At 34.5% G+C, this 24,983-nt stretch overlaps 1 protein-coding gene across 5 annotated transcripts in view; it reads right to left on the bottom strand.

Moving 5' to 3' along the window:
* Positions 1 to 3,336: 3,336 nt before the first annotated feature.
* SNTG1 (syntrophin gamma 1) overlaps positions 3,337 to 24,983 on the bottom strand; it is an 881,864-nt gene continuing 860,217 nt past the window's right edge. For all 5 annotated transcript variants that reach the window (XM_019428901.2, XM_019428905.2, XM_053896624.1 and 2 more), the window contains one exon: positions 3,337 to 7,634. In XM_019428901.2, coding sequence (XP_019284446.2) covers positions 7,476 to 7,634 — 159 coding nt within the window. In that variant the 3' untranslated portion in view covers positions 3,337 to 7,475. The remainder of the gene's footprint in view (positions 7,635 to 24,983) is intronic.

Raw genomic sequence — 24,983 nt, 5'->3', positions numbered from 1 at the left:
ATCTGAAACAGGCTCCGGGCTCTGAGCTGTCAGCACAGAGCCTGACACGGGGCTCGAACTCACGGACCGCGAGATCATGACCTGAGCCGAAGTCGGCCGCTTAACCCACTGAGCCACCCAGGTGCCCCAATGATTATTTATTTTTGAGAGAGAGACAGACAGAGTGCAAGTGGGGAGGGACAGAGAGAGAGGGAGAAACAGAATCTGAAGCAGGCTCTAGGCTGAGCTGTCAGCACACAGCCTGAGGTGGGGCTTGAACCCATGAACCACAAGATCGTGACCTGAGCCGAAGTCGGACACTTAACCCAGTGAGCCACCCAGGCACCCCCCAAGATGTTTTTAATAAAATGACAATGCAAGATAAGAAATATCAGTTCTAAAAAATCAAACAGAAAAAGTGCAGAGGAATATCAACTCTTGTTTTCTTATCTTGCCTGCTATTATGTATATGATTAGCAGTTCCGTGTAAGAGCAAACTCTCCAATTATTTTCTTAGAAACATAAGCAATTATGTTAGGATAATGACTGAAATAGAATAATGTCACTTTTGTAATGGCGTCCACTTCAATTCTGAACAAAACCTCACTTTTGGTTATTAAAATCACTCAACAGGAACACCTTTCGTGAAGCACGTCTGTGTTCCAGACATGGTGTGAGGTGGTAACAAAGGTAAGCAACATGGACGTAGTCTCTGCCTTCCCAGAAATTAGAAATTCAAGCTTAGTAGGGAAGACGGTAAATTAAACCGTAGCAATTCACATGGCCAAGTGTTATAAGTACATGGCGGAAAGAATTCAGTTTTTCTGAGGAAGAGAAGGAAAAAAGCTTCTCGTTGTAAGGGACATTTAAGTTGCCATCTAAAGGACTGCTATGTGTTGAAATGCATTCTCCTCAAGATTGATAGGTTAAAATCCTCACCCCCAGACATCAGAATGTGACTTTACTTGGGAAGAGGGCCACTGCAGACGTAGGGAGTTAAGATGAGGTCATAGTGGAGTATGGCAGACCCCCTAATCCAATTTGACCATAACAAAGGACACGCACGCGCGCACACACACACACACACACACACACACAGAGAATACCATGTGAAGATTGCAATTACGTTGTCAAGGAACCCCGGGCACTTGGAAAGAATCCTGGAACAGATCTTTCCTTAGTGCCTTCACAGGGTGTATCGTCCTACTGGTACCTCGATCTTGGATTTCTAGCTTCCAGACCAGAGCTAATAGACTTGTGTTGTTTAAGCCGCTCAATTTGTGGTACTTTGTGACAGCAGCTCTCACCAACACATACAAAGATGATGAGGAATCTCAGGTTGAAAGAGTTGGGGAGAACAGAAGCTATTGGGCACTAGGAACAAAGAATCTTATTCTGCTTATGGTGAAATAAGGATACCAAAACATACCTGTTAGAATGGCCAAAATCTCAAACACTCACAATAGCAACTGTTGGTGAGGATGTAGAGAAAAGGTATTCACATTCATTACTGGTGGGAACGCACAACTGGAAGAAGTTTGGATAATTTCTGACAAAATTAAACATATTCTTACCCTATGATCTGGCAATTACCCTGCTTGGTATTTATTCAAATAAGTTAAAAACCTGTGTTTACATAAAAGTAAACTCATGAAACCTCTTAAGTTAAAAAAAAATGACTGTTGTATTTTCCTTAACTGGAATTGACATTACACAGATATGTTTATTTCCTTCATTCCATACTTGTTCATGTAAGAGGTAGTACCTGTTTCGTGCCTAGAAGACTCCTAGCCTGGATAGAGGTGCCTGTGACAGAAGACAGAAGGGATACAGTGGGCGAAGGGCAAAGCCGGTAGAACCTTTGTGGACACAACAAAAGGGATCAAGACTGGTATCCTTTTGACAGAGAACATACCCAAAAATACTTTCTGTGGAGAAGTGATCTCCCAAAAGAGTGGGAATAATATCAAAAGATGAAAGACTGTACATTTCAGTCTTGAAAAAGGAAAGCTCTGGGGACAGAAAACAAATCAATAGTTTACAAGGGTTAGGGTTACAAGGGGTTGTCTACAAAGTGGCATTTATTGGTGCGATTGAACTATGCTATATTTTTATCTTGGTGGTGGTGCACAATTATATCCATTTATCAAAATGTACAGAACTCTATTCAGGAAAGTTGGTACTTTTGTATTTAAACTTGAATGAATCTTAAAAAATTAAAGAAGAGAATATTCTTGAAGTCCCGATCCTTTTAAAATATACCATAATTCTACTTTTTCCTAATAGGTAGTCAACTTTTAAAAATCCACGTTTTGCTATTATTGTTCATACATTCCCCCAAAACACAGTTACCGGTTTATTTTATATTGTGCTTTTTGAAGGAATATATTTATAGAAGCATTTAAATCCACGTACTTGTCCATCAGTATATCAAGTAATTAATACTTCTTTTTGGCTCTATATAAACATGGGTATATATAACAACATTTATCTAAAGTGAATTATGTTTATTTTTGTGCTGCCAAGGTTTAATATAATCCCTACTTTTTAATATTCTTCTTAATTGCTTAAACTACTTATGATGGGCATGTACTATTTTTCCATCAGTTTTTTTTCCCCAAAACAGAAAAAGAGAGTATCAAAAATGAGAGAGATGTTCATTTAACAGCTAGAATAATGTAGATATCAGAATTGTCTTGGGGCACCTGGGTGGCTCAGTCGGTTGAGCGTCTGACTTCGGCTCAGGTCACGATCTCACAGCTGTCAGTTCGAGCCCTGCGTCGGGCTCTGTGCTGACAGCTCAGAGCCTGGAGCTTGCTTCGGATTCTGTGCCTCCCTCTCTCTCTGCCCCAACCCACTTGCATTCTGTCTCTGTCTCTCTCAAAAATAAATAAACATTAGATATCAGAATTGTCTCAAAGTGATTCCTGTAATCAGTCTCTTACCACACTATACTTACCCGAAAGACCATTGTGGTCTCGTATGACATATGAGATGAGCTGCTCCGGTTACAAATGGCCAGACGATGACGCCCTGTCAGGCCAGTGCTCTCAGTGTAGACTCTGCTCTCAATGGACCACCGTGTAAATATCAAAGTTCTCATGTTTTCAAAAGTTGTAATTGTGGCTGTTTAAGTAATTTGGCAGATAGCATCTTTCTTCAACCTTTAGAGCCTTTGGAGTTCAGACATGCAATCTTGGTAAATATTGATGAACCAGAACAGATCATGCCCCAAAGAGGTCAGTGCCCCAGGCTGTTAGCTCATATTTGTCCCAGTCCATTTCAGTTAAGTCCCCAGAAGCATGCTCTAAACACACGTGAAACTTACAGATCAAACCCAAGAAGTGAAAATGCAAATGTAGTAAAAAGTATTTGTTTTTATTTTCCAGTATGCTTCATTAGAAAAGGTACAGTTTTGTTAGTAGTACATTAATGAACTTAAAGAACGAAGTGACAAGTCATTTGTCACAGATATTAATTTACATTTTACAAACATCCACCGAAACAATTAAAAATGAAATAAATATATTTACATTTCATATTTCTGGTATTGTCATTGCATTTTTGATATGTATAAAATATATAACATTTATAACATTTTATTTATCTTCAAAAGCAACTTCAAATGTGCAAATAAGTGAATTATGACTTTGAAGTATTAAGGAATAAGAATAAATCATAAACAAGAGTTTTAGAGGTATGAATAAAGCAATTCCTTAAGAGCTCATGAGTACAGCACTATTAAGAGTAGCAAAATGTTTGTTATTAATATCAGAACGTGTACACTTACCTTAAAAAGTTAAGCACAAGATCGTCCTTGTGCTTTTAAAGCTTCTCCACCTGCTGATTTCTAGCAGTAATTCTAAATCATTGTTAGGATTATTACTTTTCCACAATAATAAGTCAAGCTTCTCTCAAACCCAGCATTCCATGTAAACAAAGTTTATGAATAAGCTTTGTCATTGTAAATGAGGGAAACGTCGATCTATAAACCAATGCACCCAAAGGAAAATTTCTCTGCTTTTATGGTTAATATGAACTTGACATTTATTTTCAAGTAATTACTTTTCTTCTTGCCTAATGACAGTTTTGTGAGCACAGACTTTAAGACCCTAAAGCTGGTACCTGCCTGAAAAATGGGCAAGAATGATTAGCTGCTTATTCTCCCTTTAAAATAGTGTTAGATGGTAAATGTTGGGGTACACATTACACATTCTATCTTAAAGTATATTTGAAATAAATATTTGCTGCGGTATAACAAATTAAAATGCCCCTGCTTTAATATACTTCAGCTTAAATGAATTGTTATTCTTTATCAGGCAAAATACATTATTATAGTAGTTAGCAAATATTTCAAATGATATTTGAACTCCCTTCTCTGGCCTAAGTACCTATAATATAATATTCCCTTTGAGCTTGCACTATGTACAGTATAATGAACCCTTTAATGTGCATATATATGTATGCATACATATATACATACATACATACACACACATACATATGTATACATACATGTATAATATGTATACACACACACACACACACACATACACACATATCCCAAGGCACTGGAGGGGTTAACACATAATGAAGCATTCTGCTATTAAAATGTGCTCTAGTACAAACGAGGATTTGATGAGTAAATCTCATGCACCTAAACCTACATTACATGAGAAATAGAGATTTATCTGAGTATTTTGTTCATTTTTTAATCTTTCTCATTCAAATAGTTCCAGTTATAACAAACCACAGTGGCTAATCATTCCACTGTAAAGGAAAGTGTTAAATACTATTTGGTAACTGATGAACATCAGAGTAATATTTTTCTAATAGGTAGGTGCTCCACTAATGTTAAGCAGCAATTTAGGCCTGTTAGGTTTGTTTTTTTCTTTTTTAATCAATGGTATCAAAAATAAACACAATATCGTATTATCATAAATTTTAATTCAAGCTACAATTTACAGTGTAAATTTAAAGTATATTAAATATATATATTTGCAATATATTCATCTAATATAATTTGTGGGTAGCATTTTATTATATACATATACACATATGTGTGTGTGTGTGTGTGTTGTACAAGGAGATATATACCCATACATATCTCATTGTGCACCGTTTCCTTCATACACCTAAGCACAGGCTAGAAGATTTTTTATTATACAACAAAAAGGATATTTCATTAGTCTTTTGTATACTTAAAACGGAGCTTTTATAAACCTGACATTGCTTTTAAAAATGATTACATTGCACTTATGTAAGGGTTTAAAACGACTTCCTTTTTTTTTTTGTCCTGGTGGCTGAGCCCACTTCCTCCTCCCCACAGACCGGATGATCTCCCTGTGGACACATCCACGCTGCCCCAATGTGGGGCGCTCTGAGATACGCGTCTAACTCACAGCAGAGATTCTGCAAGGAACCGGCTCGTACTGCTACCCACCCTAAGGGGCAGGCGTCTCTCTGCTCTTCCTCCCCAGGCTCCAGGCCTTCCTGAAGCCTGCTTTTGGCGGGCTCCTGGCTTTAGAATGACTGTCCTGTTCGGCCAATAGCTAGTGAGCAGTAATTTCACAGTATTCTCCCCATTTTGAGTATATATTCATTTCACGGTCAAAAGAAACCATGTAAAAACCACGTGGTGTCCTATTTGCCACAGTTCTTTCAATAAGGCGTCCTAGATGCAACTTAACTCTTGCCAGTTACAATTATGAACCCTGGGTTTTTTCTTTTCAATCTCAATGTGCTTACAAATTAACCAGACACAAAGTGAATTAATAATTTAGGATGATTATGGAAATAGTTTGATACATTTGTCAGTATAACGATCATGTGTCCTTTTTGCAAACAATTTTGATCCTTTCTTTCGTAAATTTTTTGTCCTATTTAAGAAAAGAAAATCAGAGGTGCCTGGGTGGCTCCGTCAGTTGGGCAACCGACTTCGGCTCAGGTCATGATCTTGTGGTTCACAGGTTCAAGCCCCGCGTCTGGCTCCGGGCTGACAGCTCAGAGCCTGGAGCCTGCTTCGGATTCTGTGTCTTCCTCTCCCTCTGCCCTCCCCCCACCCATGCTCTGTCTCTCTGTGCCTCTCAAAAATAAACATTAAAAAAATATTGAAAAAGAAAAAAAAAGACAATCAAACCAACTTATTGGGTATTTCATCATCTTCACAAGGAAATATCCAGTGTTTGATTTAGTTGGGGACATGCATGTTAACATACAAGTAATCTTTCTTTTTTTAATAGTCGGTTGTTTAAAAGCAGATCTCCGTACAGCTGTAGTAAAGGAGAAGGTTCTCGACATTAAACAAATGGTCATGTAACTCCTGGGATCTGTCATGTGCACATACCTCTGATGTTTTCCGATTTCCATCCCCTTTTCATTTACTAACACAAGATACCTAAAATAACCCACTTAGTTTGGCCTTATATAATCATTTTTATGACATGGTAAGTTAGAAATTTAAAATTTTATTTTCATATCTCACCTTATTTTCTCATAAAATATTACTAAAATGGGAAAATGTCATTTCCCTAACATAAGTAAAACTTCGAGACTATACCCTATGATCATTTTAGTCCGTAAATAACTAGAATTAGGATTACAAAGAATTGTTTCACATGCCACATATGTCGCTACGACTTTCTCTACAAAAGTTTTTGGGGTCACTGAAAATTTATGAAACTTTAATGTGATACCAAATCCCATTATGTAAGTAAAAATCTCCTTAAACGAAGGAAAGAACAAGAGGTTCATGAATGTTTTCTTCATTCGTAATTAAATGAGCATCTTTTGGCATATTTGGTTGACACTAGCAGCGATAAAACGTTGGTTTCAGTGATTTAAGGAAAAATAATACATTTTACATTGTGACTATCATGGAATCAATGAATTTATTCTTTTGAAATTCTTAAGAATATTTGACCACAAGATAAACAAAATTGGAGTGCCAGTGTCATGTTGCAGAATGAGAATACACAGAAAACTCTGCATCAGCAAATTAAAGTGCTTTCTTCCTTGATGAAATTTTGCATGCTTTGTTTCCTTGCTTCCATACGGTCTGCCTCCTTTATATTACTTATAATTCAGTGATAGGGCATTAGTTCATGATCTGGCCCGACAGGTATCTGTCATACAAAATAATCTAAAATACAGAAATAACCATTTAAGTGGTATTTTTATTTATAGGTAGCTTACAATTTTTTTATATTATGTACATACTTTGAATCATTCATTTTTTTGTCTTCACTTTTGATGAAATACTGGTACAAATAAACTGAGTGAGAACGAGCTGTTAGGTTCTTTTAAGATTATTCACAAATGCCTTCCAAAACAGAAATGCTTTTGAGATCCCTTAGGACCTTCTTGTTTTCTGCTGAAATTTCAAATCGAATTCACTGTCGACCTGGTGACACCATTGTTTCTCCAGCGTCTAAAATGATGAGGATGTTTATTCTGTTTGTACAGTCATGGTACATGGCAAAAGGAAGCCCCGTGTGTCAGGTTGTGTACTTGGCTTTGCTTGTTGTAGCAGAGCTGGGAGCAGCGGAAGCTGCAGCCTGATTGCCTAAAAAGAGAGGGTCCAAACAAGCTACTTTGGCAGCAAAGAACGAATGAATGCAGTGGAGAACAGCGAACAGATTTGAAAATTCCAGCTCCTGCAAAGGAACGAGAAAAGCTTCAGATCAAATACAAATCAGTGTCTTGAAAACACTTGGTAATAACTAGACAACTAGATAATAGTCATTTTTTGAAGCTTGATAAAACCAATTGGAACCAGTTAATTATATCCAATGCATATAAACTGTAGGCCTTTTTATTCAATATGTAAACTTCATGTGTATTGAAGATTTACTTCAAAACATGGCAGTCCGAGGCTAGAAATGCTAAGCATTCTTATTATCTATGAAAGTCACTTCAGTATTGGTAAATGCTGCATAGAGATATATTTGGCCAGAATAAAATCTTATTCTCGATAAAGTACAAGAGAAACATGGGAGTGGCTTAAAAAGTATTTTTCACCTCTTTATACACATTTCCAATGATACATTTGGATTAAAATATTTAAAAAATATTCTTCATTATTCTGTAGAATAAGTTACAATTTGTCATAAGACACTGAATACGAAATGCTGAAAGCAAAGGTATATCAATATTTACGGCACCAGGAGCCAAATGGTGCCGTTCCAAAATAAAATACATGCATTAATTTTAAATGTAACTAATTTTAACTGTTGTATTTGATTATTTAAATTTGTTGTATCTGACTGTTTAAAAAAAACAAAACAAAACTCAACCAAGGCCCAATAATAGTTTGAAGTTTTTAAAAGCATCCCCCATTGAGATCTTTAAGGAAATTTGTATCCCACGTTGCAAAAAAAAAAAAAAAAAAAAAAGAGAGAGAAAAGAAACAAGGCGTTTTGGTTTTTTTCTTTTTTGTTTTTCAAACACGAATGGTGTCAGACTGGCTGTAAAATCAGGAGGTGATATTCAGGATAGATTTTAAAAGCTGACGTCACAAATATTTTTTATGGAAAACCATCAATCGTCCCATAGAAATGTCTTAATTTCAAGAGGATAGAGAGGAGACACATACGTGTGCTGAATGGAATCTGTATGACAAAATTATCACAAAGAGGATTCGCTAGAGGGTAATACACCACACGAAACTTCTGACAAAGTTGTTGCTTTATCGTTACACATTTGTAATAAAGGATGCAGAATTACAACAGATATGCACATTAATTGTCTTTGCAATTCGTAATATGCGACGATGAGAAACAACACAACGTGTCTATTCAGTTGGGACAGAGTGTAATATCTGCCATCCACCAGGAAACTATTGAAATAAAATAATTCAGCTTAGGAATATTTTCTCAGGTCATGCAGCAGAAACACACTAAGAGCGCAACACAAATTCACTCATAGTTCTGTACGATATAGATAAAACAGCTATGCTGCCTCAGTACTTCCCTTCAAAACTTTGGTATTGTATTTCACAGCTTCCTATGGCAAATGTTAGCTGATTCTGGAAAACAGCAAAGATCTGATTTAGTTATTCTCATTTCCTTAAAGGCTTTAACCGAAAAATGCTTCCAGTCACCCCATCATAAATTATTTCAGAAGTTTTCTTTTTAACAACCCACTTCATTGGCAACATGACGTGTATTTGCCCACGAGCAGCTTTCTGCTTGCCTTAACTCTGTGTCAAAGTCGCCTGTTCATCCCCTCGCTCTCTGTGCCGCCAGTTTATGTCACCCGGAGACTTTGAATATGTTTGATATCAACCCAGATTAAGTCCACCAGATATGAAAGGTGTGTAAAGTTTTGGAAAATCTGCATGTGCCCACTTACTGTTACAAAAAATAAAACCAGAAAAAAACATGCAATTCACTCTTGGTAAAGGTGAAAACATCTGAATATTGCAAGTGGGCAAAAATATAACAATGTTTTCTCAAAAATAATTCTACCACGTCTTTAGTGACTTGGAGATTATGTCTTGGTTGTCAAAAATAAATATCTAATCATACAGAAATTTTTAGAAAGATTACTCATTCCAATTATTCATACCTTGTAAATTATATGCCAATTATTTGATGTAGATTGGCACTTTGAAGTTTTTACACCTTTTTTTCAGGAGCGTGAGTGGTAGGCGGGAAGTGATAGGTAAGAAGAGAAAGCAGGAGGCAGACATGCGCTCAATTTTGATTCTAGATTCCAATGTCAACTCATCTTTCTCCTGTTTCCATGGTCACTTTTGGCAACTATATCTGTTCTTGGGGCTTTAACTATCATGTATACATACATATATATACAGAGATATATATATATATTATATTATATATATACATATATATATATATATACAGATATATATGTATGTATACATACAGATATATATGTATGTGTATATACAGATATATATGTATGTGTATATATATACTTATATAATATATAAATATATATATATTTACTCATTTCTAATATGACTCCTAGACCTACACATCTGTCCATCTACCTGCTGAGCAACCACAATGACATCCATCAAATTATTTATTATTTTTACATCAAATTTATTATGATTATTTACGATAAAGCTCTTCTGAACGCCATAAATCTCACTAAAGATAAGTTGTCTTCAAATTTTAATTGTTCATTCATTCATTCATTCAGTGAATATTTATTGAGTGCTTTATAGGCATTTAGTCTTTTTCTTGGTGGAAAGACAAAAAATAGTGAGCAAAACAGACAAACCAAGTCCTGAAGGGACTTAATTCTAGTGGCAAGACACAAGATACAAGACTATAAATCAATTAAATATAATATTGCTGAAATAATTGTAAGTAAAGTCAAGAAAATAAAACAGAGGGACGCCTGGGTGGCTCAGTCTGTTAAGCATCATACTCTGTCTGGCTCAGGTCATGATCTCACGGGTTGTGGGTCCAAGCTCTGTATCTGGTGAGCTCGAGCCCCGCCATGAGTGAGTCCCGCTTCTCTCTCTATCTCTCTTCCTCTCTTTCCCTCCCTATATGGCCCTCTTGGGATTCTGTCTCTCTCCCTCTCTCTCTGCCCCTCACTCACTTGTGCCCTCTCTCTCCCTCAAAAAATAACTGACTAAATAAGAAGGAAAGAGAAACTTTTAAAAAAAGAAAAGAAAGCAGAGAAGACAGCAAGAGTGTGTGAGGGAGGGGCTGCAAGATAAGAGAATCTCCATTGCCATGTGTGCAAAATCAGAACTAAGGCGTAAATCATTGGAATGTCTAAAAAAAAATCTAGGAAATGAAGTCAAAGAAATAACACAGGTCAGAATTTGCAGTCCATATGAACTTTTCATGAGTTTTACTCTGAGTGACATGGAAAAAAAACAAGGGAAATTTCTGAGCAGAGAAGTGACAAGAATTGACATAAGTCTTAAAATTATAATTCTGACTACACTGTTGAGAATAAGCTCTTGGGAAGAAGATTGAAAAAAAGGAAAGAAGTTATAAAGTTTTCAATAAGGAAAGGAGCAGGATTTGAAAGTAAACTTGAGTCAAGGTTGATTCCAAAATATTTGATTGAGCAACTGAAAGGAGAGAGTTGTTATTTAGTAAAATGGAGAAATTATGAAAAAAAAGCAGGGTTTGCATGAAAGATCAAGTTTGGTTTCAGACATGTTACATCTGAGAGCATATAGGATTAAAAGGGTAAGTATGTAACATATATATATATAACATATATACAACATATATATAACACATATATAACACAAATACAACATATATATAACATATATAACATATATATTATATGTAACATGTATATTATATATAACATATATATGTATAACATATATAACATATATAACATACATAATATATATAACATATATATAATATATGTTATTATATTGTATTTGTATGTAACATATTTTATATGTTACATACATATGTTACATACAATAATTTATATTGTAACATATATGTAATTATATATGTTATATATAATATATGTTATATATATGTATATATTAGTGTAGAAAAATCAAGGTAGGATATAAAAATTAGGATGTGTCAGAGCAAAGATGAGATAAAGGATAAAGCAGTGATCTGAGTGAGAAGGGCAAGGCTTGGAGGGTATGTAGAGAGAAGGATTAGGGACTAATCTGAGGAATCCTGCAGTATAAAATTAAGGAAAGTAGGGAAGAAACAGAAAAGAAAAGAAAAAACAGTCATTGCCGGGGAAGAGAGAGAGACAAAACACAAAGTCTGGAAAATGAGAATTGGAAATTGACTATTGGATTTAGCAACATGGAGATCATTTTGACCCTTGACAAAGAAGTTTATATGGAGAAATGGATGCAAAAACTCATAGCAATCAGTTCATAAGTGATTGAGTGCAAAAAAATAATAAAGTAAGTATAGATAATAATCTTTTAGAGAAGTCCATTTTTCTTTCTTAAATGAGCAGAGAAATGAATCGATAGGCGAAATCAATTATGTTTTTCTAACATTTAATAAATTAGGAAGCACCTATATAAAGCAAATATTAAAAGATCTACAGGGTGAAATAGTAATAGAATAAAGTTGGGGGATTAATACCTCACTTACATCTATATATAGATCATCCAGACAGAAAATCAAAAGGAAACATCATCCTTAAACACCATATTGGACCAGATGGACTTAAATATCTACAGATACATATATTTGCAGATAACAGGATATTATAAAAGAAAATCCCAAAGACACTACTAAAAAACATTAGCACTAATACGCAAATTCAGTAAAATAGCAAGGTATAAAATCAATATACAGGAATCTGTCACATTCCTATACACTAATAATAAACTATCAGAAAGAGAAATTAAGAAAATAAACTCACTCATAATTGCATCAAAATAATAAATACCAAGGAATAAATGTAACCAGTGAAGTAAGTGAGTTGTACATTAGACACCAAAAGACAGTGATAGAAAGAAATTGAAGACACAAATAAATGTCAAGATATTCTGTGGTTATGGATTAGAAGAATTAATACTGTTAAAATGTCCATGCTACCCAAAGCAATCTATAGATTCAATGTAATCCTTATCAAAATTCTGCTAGTATTTTTCACAGAAATAGAACAATCCCCAAATCTGTATAGAACCACAGAAGACTCTGAATAGCCCAGCAACCTTGAGAAAGAGCAAAGCTGACGGCATCACACTCTGATTTCAAACTATATTACGAAGCTATAGAATCAAGATGATACGGCATTGTCATAAAGACAGATACATCACATCAATGGAATAGAATCGAGATTCCAAAACTAAACTCATGCATATTGTCTAACTCATTTAAAACAAAAGAGCCAAGAATATACAATGAGGAAAGGACAATTTCTTCAATAAATGGTGTTGGAAAACTGGACAGTCACATATAAAAGAATAAAACTGGCCCACTATCTCACACTATACACAAAAATTGACTCAAAATAGATCAAAGACTTTAATGTAATAACTGAAACCATAAAATTTTCAAAGAAAACATAGATGGTAAGCCCCTTGGCATTGGTCTTGGCAATGATTTTTTTCTTTTGGGATCCAACACCAAAAACAAAGCAACAAAGCAAAAATAAATAAGTGGGACTACATCAAAATAAAAAGCTTCTATACAGCAAAAGAAAAAGGCAAACTATTGAATGTGAAGTCATATTTGTAAAAATCTGACTTAATAAATATCCCCCAAATATAAATAATTCATACAACCCAAGAGCAAAATGATGATCTGATTTGTAATTTTTTAAATGTTTATTTATTTTTGACAGTGAAAAAGAGAGAGAGAGAGAGAGAGAGGGCACACACATGAGTGGGGACGGGTTAGAGAGAGAGAGAGACACAGAATCTGAAGCAGGCTCCAGGCTCTGAGCTGTCAGCACAAAGCCCGACGTGGGGCTCGAACTCACAGACCGTGAGATCATGACCTGAGCGGAAGTCAGACAACCTACTGAGCCACCTAAGCGCCCTGATAATCTGATTCTTAAAATGGACAAATCTGAATAGATATTTCCCAAAGAAGACATCCAGATGGCCAACAGGTACTTGGAAAGGTGCTCAGCATCACTCATTCTCAGGGAAATGAAAATCAAAGCCACAGTGAGATATCACCTCACACCTGTTAAATGGCTATTACCAGAAAGACAAGAAATAACAAGAGTTGGTGAGGAAGTGGAGAAAAGGGAACACTTGTACCCTGTTGATGGGAATGTAAATTGGTGCAGACACTATGGAAAACACTATGAAGTGTCCTCATAAAGTAAAAACGAACTTCCAGGGGTGCCTGGGTGACTCAGTCAGTTAAGCGTCGGACTTCAACTCAGGTCGTGATCTCACAGTTTGTGGGTTCAAGCCCCAATAAGGTTCTGTGCTGACAGCTCGGAGCCTGGAGCCTCCTTCTGATTCTGTGTCTCCCTCTCCCTCTGCCCCTCTCCCACTCATGTTCTGTCTCTGTCTCTCTCAAAAATAAATAAACATTAAAAAAATAGAACTTCCATATGAGTCAGCATTTCCACTTTGGGTATATAAGCAAAGAAAGCAAAACCACTAATTCAAAAAGATACATGCACCTCCGTATTCATTGCGGCATAATTTACAAAGCCAAAATATGGAAACAACCTAAATATCCATTAATGGAAAATAAAGAAATGTCACACACACACACATACACACACACACGCATACACACACACAAAAGAATATTATCCAGTCATGAAAAAGAATGAATTCCTGCCATTGGTGACAACATCAATGGATCTTGAAGGCACTATGCTAACTTAAATAAGTCCAACAAAGAAAGAGATGATTTGACATATATGTGGAATAATAATAATAAATAAACTTATAGGTATAGTGACCATGTTGGTGGTTGTCAGAGGAAGGGATTAGGGGGTGAGTGAAATAGGGGAAAAGCATCAAACGTTACAAGCTTCCAGGTATACAAAAACTAAGTCGTGGGGTTGTATACACAGTATGCGACTATAGAGTTAATAACACGGTGCTGCATATTTGAAAGTTGCTAACGGAGTAAATCCTAGAAGTTCACATCCAAAGACAAAAAACTGTAACTATGTATGGTGATGGATGTTACCCAGACTTTGTGGTGATCATTTCACAGCGTATTCAAATATCAAATAATTATGTTATACATCTGAAATGTTCCCTGTCAATTATACCTCAATTTTCTAAAAAAAAAAAGCCATGTTACTGACTTTATAACTTCATAAAAAAGAATAACAAAGTTTTAGTCCATGTTTGTCATACATGTTTTTTAAACTATGTGAAATAAAAATTATTATTAACTCCACTTCCTGTACGCCTTCCTCTGCTTCCTCTGCAACAGTGTCTGACAAACTCAATATGGCTGAGGCGGAGAAATTCGATCAGTCAAAATTGAAGAAGACAAGGGTTCCTGGGTGGCTCAGTCGCTTAAGCCTCCAACTCATGATTTCACCAGTTCGCGATCTCACCTGAGATGGAACCCTGCGTGGGGCTCTGTGCTGACAGTGCAGAGCCTGCTTGGGACTCTCTCTCTCTGTCTCTCTCTCTCTGTCCCTCTTCCTCTTGCACTCTATCTCTCTCAAAATAAATAAGTAAACTTAAAAAAAAATTAAATGGAAGAAGACAGACATGCAAGAAAAATATCTGCCACCAGAAGAAATGACCCAACAGAGGAAGCAAAGGTGAATTGTAATGAGCCTAAACTGCCAATATGCACCCTACATTCCACAAGCACCGCCTCCTTATGTCACTTATTTTTTCAAGGTTTTTAATGTTCATTTATTATTGAAAGACAGAGAGAGACAGAGCATGAGCATGTCTGTACTAAATCTACAGTTATTGCAAACGTGTTTAATTTCAAAGTCTGAAAAAGTTAATTCTGATAATTTTGACTTTTTTTTTTTAAACACTGCTTTTCCAGAGAAGCACCATTTTAGAAGAGCTTATTTTGCCATTCTGGAAGATCAGTCCACTTTGGCATTTGATTGTGTAAGATGCCTTAAGGTACACTGATTTGTAAAATTTATGTGGTGTGGGCTATTGACTTATTGTTTATCTTGGTCTCTTGACTTCTATTACAAGGTTTGGTGAATAAAAATAAAAACTCATTTAATTCCCAACCTATACTAATATGCTTACTTTCAAAGTCTTAAGTACTCCTAGGATCCTGATGTAATACATAACCTTGTTTAATAATATCTTGCATCATTCCTCTAAGTGAATAAAAAAAACACTGATATACATTAATACCACATTTATACCATTTCTCTAATACTAAGTTATTTAGTAAATGATAATATGCCAGCCAATGTCTTGATACCTGGGACCATAAATTTGAAAAAGACATGAGAGATGCCCTAAGAAACTCAAATGGGACAATTTAAACAGTTGATCCTAATGCAAATGTAAAAGGCTATAAATAAAATATGCATATATTATGAACAATTCTACAGTATCTGTTTTCAAAATCAAATAATTAATTTTTCAATTCAAAATTCTGTTTTTCTCATTTTCAAAGATTTCATGATTACTGTAATTTTTAGCACTATTTGTTTCTTTATTATGAGAAGATAACATTGTACCTGATTGTTATACTCTAGGTTACTCCTTGGAAAATGCTTTCAAATGTGCTATTATTTTTTAAATTTTGATTTTCAAAATGTTTACATTTACATCATTAAAATAAAAATGTTGTTACATTTCTTCTATAGGTAAATGGTGACTTTCGGCAAAAAAGAAAAAAAAGATCACACCATAGACATATTCCCCTTGACAGTTACTTATTTTAGAGGCAGTTAATATATTTGTTTTACCTTAAAGATGTCAATTTAAACTTATCGCTTTCCAAGTTAAAAATGTTTTGCATTCCTAACACATGAGAAAATAAAATTCAATAGCTCATAAAAGAAAATAGAAGACTTGAAAAATAAATTATGTACAAAGAAGACAATTTCTTAGTTAGAAATAAAAATGGTTCAGCATCTTCAGTGATTCCCAGTTTAGAAGCTCTTTTATAGGTAGAAGCATATGCTGCCCACATACGTCCTTCACCCCATATTTCTTTTCCTAATTCAATCAACAGTTTTAAATAACCTTTCAGATAAAGCAATGGGTATGTCAACTATATACACACACACATAACTGACTTCAATGTTTTCTCCCTGATTTATTTCCTGGTGCTTCTGTTTCTTTTACAGTCTGAAGCACAACCAACGTGGATGGATGCAGGATCTGCCCTCTTAAATGGGTGTCCCTGCCTTCTCCTCATTCTTTTCTCCGTAGCCTGAGTAGCTGGTGCTCTCGATAATTTGCAGTGAAAGGATCTTGGAATTTTATAGGACCTTTGGTTCCAGATGCCAGAAAAAAAGTTAGAAATTGTGCAAAGCAGCATGGGAAGGCTATCCTTCATTTCCAATGCAAAGGGAGATCCTTCATACCAAATACCTACCCAGGTTGGTGATTTTTAAACTTCCTCATCTATGAGACCTCAATGCTACATATGAATTTGTCTAAATTGCCAGTCTTTCTCCAGAAGACAAACCAACACATCACGGATTCTTTAATAAGGATCTTTGACAGCCACTTACTGAGCACACAAAATGTTCCATATATTGCGTTATATATTCAGTCTTTACCATCACAACCACAGAAGAGGTCGTCCCTTAGAGCACTCTTTTAAGGCAGACACTTCTATCCACAATTTACAATGAGAAAAGGAAGATTTATGGAGATTAGCTAGAAGGTGGTATTACGGGAAGTCAATCCTTGATTTCTGACTTGAGTCTTACTGAACCATATATTTGTGAAAAGGTATCTTGTGGCAGCACAGAGTCACTGAGACTGTGGAGAATACGGGCAGGAAATGGTTTTTGGGAAAATCCTCCAATGACCAAATCAATGTAAAAATGTTTCTATATCTGCACTGTTCCTCTAAATAGAAACACAATTGCTTTTTTCCTACTCTTATTGTACTGTGCATAAAAGCACTACCTTGGCTTCCAGATCTCAAATTTAGTAATTTAGGATTAATATACTATATACACTAGCTTAGGAAATATTTTAAGTGTTTCCTTGGAGGGGAATTGCTACGAATTTCAATGAATAAAGCTTCTTTGATGTTTTTCAAAGACAACCTGTTTTGAAGTCAGAGGACTGTCTGGCCATATTATATCAAATTATAATTTTAAAACACATACACATAAATATAAAAACAAAATATTAGAAGTAGTGAAGAAAAAATATATGGCTGGAAAATTTAGTAGGAACAACTATGAGAATGCTAGTAATCCTTGATATAGTAGTGTTTACATTAACATCAGATATAAGCCACTTTTTTTTAAAGTTCCCAATAGCAATAATGATTTTTTGGTAAATTGTCAAATAGCTACAAACAATATTGCTCATGACTTCAACTGGGAACCATTTCCCTGTTCTACTAGGAAAGATCTGAGAAGTTAAATGAGGCTTTGGAAAACAGATGGCAAATTTATTAAGCTTTCTGAGTAATGAAGTGAGAATTTATGAGTTTCTCCTTTCAGAGAAAAATGCATAATGGGCTTTTGTATTATGACATTGAGCTCATACAGCCATAAAGAACAATAACAAAAACAAAAAGAAAAAAAAAAACAAAGTTCCCCCAACTCCCAGGTAAATCCACATGACTTTTTTTCCGTACTTATGAGAACTTTTCACAACCAAAAAGTTAATTAGAACTTTTATCTTGTAATACATATGGCAACTCAAGCAGTCATGTCCCCCAAACAAACCATATTACTTGTTAAATAACCTTTGGTTATATGCATTCACCTTGTAACTGGAAATGTACATATGTGTTATTAAATTAAAGCATGTTTTATCAATAATTATCTCTTTATTATTACATATTACAAGATATGAGTCTACTGTCTAAACTATTTTATCACTCCTTAAATCATTTTCAAAATAAAAGAAACACAGTACAGCTTCCATATTTAATCATCTTTTCTGACCCATATTTTAAGTTCTGGGTCCCCTATTTTTTTAATTTCTTTGTACTAGTTTACTGTGATATCTTTGACATATACAATTGTATGCATTTTAGGTGGATGATTTGATGCTTTGATATTTGCATACATTGTGAAAAGAGCACCCAAATCAAGCTAATTAGCATATGATCACATCTACATACTTACCATTGTGTTTGCAGGGGTGGAGAGAGATTTTATTTTAAATACACAATATAGTGTTGTTAACTATCGTCAGTCACATTATATATTAGGTTCTATTCATTTTGCATGACTGAAATTTTGCACCCTTAACCAACATCATCTCATTTCCCCCTCCCCCCAGCCTCGGCAATCACCCTTCTACTTTCTGCTTCAAGGTTTGACTGTTTTAGATGCAATGTGTGAGTTAGATTGTGCGGTATTTTTTTCTGTGTCTTGCCTATTATTTTAGTTAGCGTAATGTCCTCCAGTTCCATCCATGTCACAAATGGCACAAAATCCTTTTTTATGAGGTTGAACAGTATTTCATTGTGTGTGTATGTATAATATATTCTTTGTCTGTCAAAGGACAGTAAGTTTTGTTCCATCGCTTGCCTATTATGAGTAATGCGGCAATGAACATGGCAGTGTAGATATGTTTTCAAGATAGTGATTTCATTTCATTTGGAAATATACCTGGAATCGGGATTGTTGGATAATACAGTAAGCCTATTTAATATTCTGAGAAATGTCCATACTGTTTTCCATAGTGGCTGAGCCAATTTACATCCTCATCATCAGTACACAAGGTCTTGCTTTTCTTCACATTCTTGCCAACACTATTATTGCTTATCTTTTTGGTCAGAGCCATCTTCGTAAGTGTGAACTGATATCTCATTATGATTTTGATTTACATTTCCCTGGTGATTACTGATGTTGAGCATGTTTTCATATAGGCGTTAGTCATACAAATTTTTTCTTTTGAGAAGGGTCTATTAGGACATTTGCCCATTTTTTAATTGAGTTATTTGTATTTTTGGTATTGATTTGTTTTAGTTCTTCATATATTTTAGACATTACTATTGGCTATACAGTCTGCAAACAATTTTCCTTTTCTGTAGATTGCCTTTTCATTTTCTTGATTATTTCCTTCCCTGTACAGAAGCTTTCTAGCTTGATGTGGTCCCACTTGTCTATTTTGTCTTGTGTTGCCCATGTTTTTGGCATCATATCCAAACAAATTATTGCCAAGACTGATGTAAAGAAGTTCTTTCCTTATGTTTTCTTCTAGGAAACATGGTTGCATGGCTTCAGGTCATACATTTAAGCCTTTGTGTTAATTTTTATGTATGCTATGAGATATTGATCCAGTTTTATTCTTTTGCATGTGCTTATCTAGTTTTCCCAGCATCACTTGTTGAAGAACCATTCACTGTGTGTTCTTGGAACCTTTGCCAATGAGCAGTTGATTATAAATGTGTGGGTTCATTTCTGGAATCTGTATTCTAATCATTGGTCTATATGTTTATATTTATGGCAGTACTGTACTGTTTTGGTTACTGTAGCTTTGTCATATAATTTGAAGTTAGGAAATGTGATCCTACAGCTTTCTCATTCTCACTTAAGGTTGCTTTAGCTACTTGGGGTCTTGTGATTCCATATGAATTTATGATTTTTCTATTTCTGAAAAAAAACATGATTGTGATTTTGGTAGATATTCCATTGAATCTACAGATCATTTTGGGTAATATGAATATTTTAACAATGTTAATTATTCCATTTCATAAGCATGGGATGTCTTTCCATTTATCTGTGTCTTTTAGAATTTCCTTCATCAGTGTTTTATAAAGTTCAGTGTATAAATCCTGCATTTCTTTGTTTAATTCTTAAGTAATATACACTTTTTGTTGTGATTGTGAATAAGATTGTTTGCCAAATTTATCTTCAGATAGTTTTCTGCTAGTGTACGATTATGCCACTGATTTTTATGTCAATTTTGTATCCTGTGAATTTACTGAATTCCTTTTAGTTTTAATCATAATTTTGTGGAATCTTCAGGGTTTTCTATGCATATTATCATATCTGCAAACAGAAATAATTTTACCTCTTTGCTTCCAATTTAGAAGTCTTTTATTTACTTTTCTTGCCTAATTTCTGGTTAGCACTTTTGGTACTTGGTTGAACACCACTGGCATAAGTGGGCACACTTGCCTCATTCCAGATTGTAGAAGAAATGTTTTCAGTGTTTCCCTATTCGTTATGATGTTAGTTGTGGGTTTTCCAAATATAACCTTATTGTGTTTATATTTGTGGGTTTTTTGTACTTTTTTTATTGCAAATTTTTATAATGAAAAGATGCTGAAGTTTGTCAAATGCTTTCTGTATCTATTGAGATGATCGTGGGAATTTTCTCTTTTATTCTGCTAATGTAGTCTTTTATTCTGCTAATATCACACTGACGTTTGTATGTTGAACCATCCTTTTATCCCAGGCATAAATTCCCCTTATGATACTCTTAATATGCTGTTGATTTTGATTTCCTAGTATTTCACTGAGGATTTTTGCATCCATGTTCTTTAGCGATACTGGCCTGTAGTTTACTTTCATTTAATCCTGTCTTTGTCTCGCATTGGAATCAGGGTAATTCTACCTTCATAAAATCATTTTGGGAGTGTTTCCTCTTGTATTTTTTAAAAGAGTTTAAAAAGGGTCAGTATTAATTCTTCTTTGAATGATTGTTAGTATTCACCTATGTATCCTTTTGATCCTGGGTTTTTCTTTATTGGAAGGTTTTTGATCAGTGATTCAGTCTCCTTGTTTGTTATTGCCATAATAAGAAGAACCATATCCACAATTAAACTTTCACTGTCTAATTTTTGTTATATTTCTGTCACTATTTAGTTGGGGTTATTAAAGGTGAAAAACTAAGAATCAGACTCATTAGGACAATTATATTTTTTAGAAGTGGCATTAATAGTACTTTAAAAATACAGTTCTACTTTTGGAATGATGGAGTAGATATGTTTCCTTATTTCTCCCCCTGAGTGTAATAAAAAGCTCTGGAAATAGTATTTAAAAACAAACAACAGGACACTGTGAAAGGAGAGGAGAAGGCAGATAAGCTAGGGATCCAGAGACCTCTGGACTTGAGGAATAAGACCCTGGTGAGTTCTCATGGTGAGTTTTTCTTTTTGCATCATATATTCCAAACAAGGCTGGGAACCCAGAAACTTCACTGATTATAGAAAAACAAACAAATGAAAAAAAAAACACGAAATGAAAAAAACCCAACAGATATCGACTTTCTCTAGCCATGTCACCTGAAAAGGGGCAGTCTAGTCAGGCAGAAAATGTGCATCCATTTATTGTTCTACTCTGGACAAATGCTATGGAAAAACTGAGACCTTACTCTTGTTTCCATTAGCAAAGGTCTAGGCTCCTACTCTTGTGAAGCCATAATGAGGTTATATCCTGGGCCATAAAGAAAATGTCAACTAATTAGAAAAAAAATTGAAATCATACAGAGTATGTTCTTTGACAAACTGTATCAGACTAGAAATAAATTCTAGGAAGATAACAGGAAAATCCCCAAACACTTAGAAATTAAGTATCACACTTCTCAATAAAATCTGTTGATCAAAAAAAGAAACCTTGAAGAAAATTAAAAACACATTGATTTGCGTTAAAATAGAAATACAATGTATCAAAGTTTGTGGAATGCAGTAAATGCAGTGCTAGGAAAGAAACTATAGTATCAAATGTTTGTATTAGAAATAAGGAAGTTTCAATTCAACAATCTAAAAATACTACCTTGTGAAATTAGAAAAAGAAAGGCAACATAAAATCAAAGAAACCAGAAAGAAGCAAATTAATAAAATTAAGAGCAGAAATCATAGAGTTGATTACCGAACTCTAAGAGAAGATTAATGAAAAAATAATTCTGGTACTTTGAAATGTTTCTGGAAAGACTAACAGAAAAATAGAAAAAAGGTATGAATTACTCACAGGAATGGAACTGGGGTATCATTATAAAATCTACAGACTTCAAAGCAACAATAATGAAATGAAGAATATGGAAATACTATTAGAAAGTCTACACACATAAATTTGACAACTTAGAATTGACCAAGTCCTTGAAAAGTAAAAATTATAGGGTGTGCCTGGGTGGCTCAGTCGGTTGAGCATCCGACTTCAGCTCAGGTCATGGTTCGTGGGTTCAAGCCCCGTGTCAGCCTCTGCGCTGACAGCTCAGAGCCTGGAGCCTGCTTCTGATTCTGTGTCCCCCTCTCTCTCTGCCCCACCCCTGCTTGTGCTCTGTCTCTGTTTTTCAAAAATGAATAAACATTTAAAAAATTAAAAAAAAGAAAAGTAAAAATTACCACAAATCATTTGAGACGAATACATCATTTGAATAGCTAATAGCTATAGTTCAGTAAACTGAACTAATAATTTTAAAAGCCTCAAAAAGGAAATTTCCTGGCCAAAATGTTTTCATTAGAGAACTCTACCAAACCTTTAAAGAATCAATAATTCTACACAGTATCTTCCAGAAAATAGAAGAGAAGGAAACATTTCCAACTCATTTTATAGGACGGTTTTATCCTGATACAAAAACCAGGCAAAGATAGTATCAAAAACAAAGAGACAAACAGACAAAATACCAAAAATCCCTACAGACCAATATTCCTCATGAATATAAACAGAAAAATATTTAACACAATTTTGACAAATGTAATTCATCAATATATATACATTACGCATCATTATCAGGTAAGATTTATTTTAGGAATGTAAGACAGTTTCAACATTTGAAAATCTATTACATATCCCACCATATTAATAAGCTACAAAATTTACGTAGCCATACTAATTGGCAAACATTCACAATGAAAACTTTCAGAAAAATAAAAATAGAGGGGAACTAACACAACCTGAGAAAAAAAAAAAACTTCTATTAAAGATTTAAAATAACACCATGCTGAACGGTGAAAGACTAAACGCTTTCCTCTAAAATAAGGAATAAGTGGAGAATGTCCACAGTCACCAATGATGTTACTATGGTATTTGTAGCCACAATAGGCAAGAAAATGAAAGCAATGTGCTAAAGGTCAGAAAAAAGAAATATATCTTTCTTTAATTTGCATGTCTTGATCTAAGTAGACAAATCCAAGGAATCTTCAAAACAAAAACAAAAAACACCGAGAACCAACAGGTATATTTCTACAGGTTTCAGGATACAGTGTAAATATAAAAAAAATAATTATATTTCTATATTATAGCATTAATATTTGGAAAACAAAATTTTAAAAAATGCCTATTACATTCCTTCAAAAAATGATTTTCCTAAATGTAAATGCACCAATGGGGATTATAGGATGAAAAGTACACAATTCAGAAGAATTAAATAAAAAGACCTAAAGAAACAGAAAAATATCCAGCTTTCATTGCTCTATCAACATAGTAAAGATATCAATTCTTAACTTGATGTATGTTTTATGCTATCCTTGTCAAAATCCTGTGAAATTATTCATAGATACAGACAAGGTAATTATAAAATGTCTATTGAAAGATAAAGGGACTACAATAGCTAAAGCAATTCTGGAAAGTAAGAATAAAATAGAAGGAATCATTTGTTTGTTTGTTTTTTTCATTTAAAGTATGGTTAATGTATGCAGAATTATATAATATTGACAGGGATAGATAAACGAAGAAACAATGCCACACAAGTATGCCCAACACATTGTTTTTACAAAGCTATAAAAGCAATTCAATAGAGAAAAATAGTCTTTACAACAAATGTTGCTGAAGTAATTGGGCATCGATAGACAAACCAGTGAAGGTCAATTTAAGCCTAACAGCTTACAGGAAGAAAGTGAACTCAGATGCGTTATGGTTAAATGTAAATGGCAGGCCCAGGGAATTTTTTGAAGATAGCACAGGAGAAAAATCTGGCACCTGGACCTGTTGAAAAATTCTTGACATGACACCAAAGACATACTCTATAAAAGAATTAATAAATGGGGTTTATGAAAATTTTAAATCTTTCTCTGCAAGATACCCTATTAGGTTGAAAGACAACCTACATATTGGAAGAAACTATTTGCCAACAGCATATCTAACAAAGCCTCACAGATAGGATAAAGAACTCATAAAGCTCAATAGTAAAACAAACTAAAAAATACAATTAGGAAGTGGTCAACAGAGACATTTCCCAAGAGGGAATGTACAGGTACAAAATGGGCACATGAAAAGTTGTTCACCATGGCTAGCCATTAGGGAAATGTATATTAAGACTATGAAGAAAACCACTAAAATAAAAAGTAATAACAATTCCAAATGCTGGTGAGGATGTAGAGAAACTGGATTCCTCACACATTACTGTTGGAAACATGAAATGTTAGAGCCACTCAGAAAAATAATTTGACATTTTCTTTAAAAACTAAACAACCATTTTCCACACTGTTCTGAACAACGGTGCTCTTGGGCATTTGTCCCAGAGAAATGAAATCTCATGTCCAGGTAAA

Source organism: Panthera pardus, unplaced genomic scaffold (genome assembly GCF_024362965.1).
Source record: "Panthera pardus isolate Hobbes unplaced genomic scaffold, ASM2436296v1 HiC_scaffold_7, whole genome shotgun sequence".
Classification (NCBI taxonomy): domain Eukaryota; kingdom Metazoa; phylum Chordata; class Mammalia; order Carnivora; family Felidae; genus Panthera; species Panthera pardus.
Note: the sequence above shows the minus strand (reverse complement) of the source record. Positions and strands in the feature narration are given on the sequence as shown.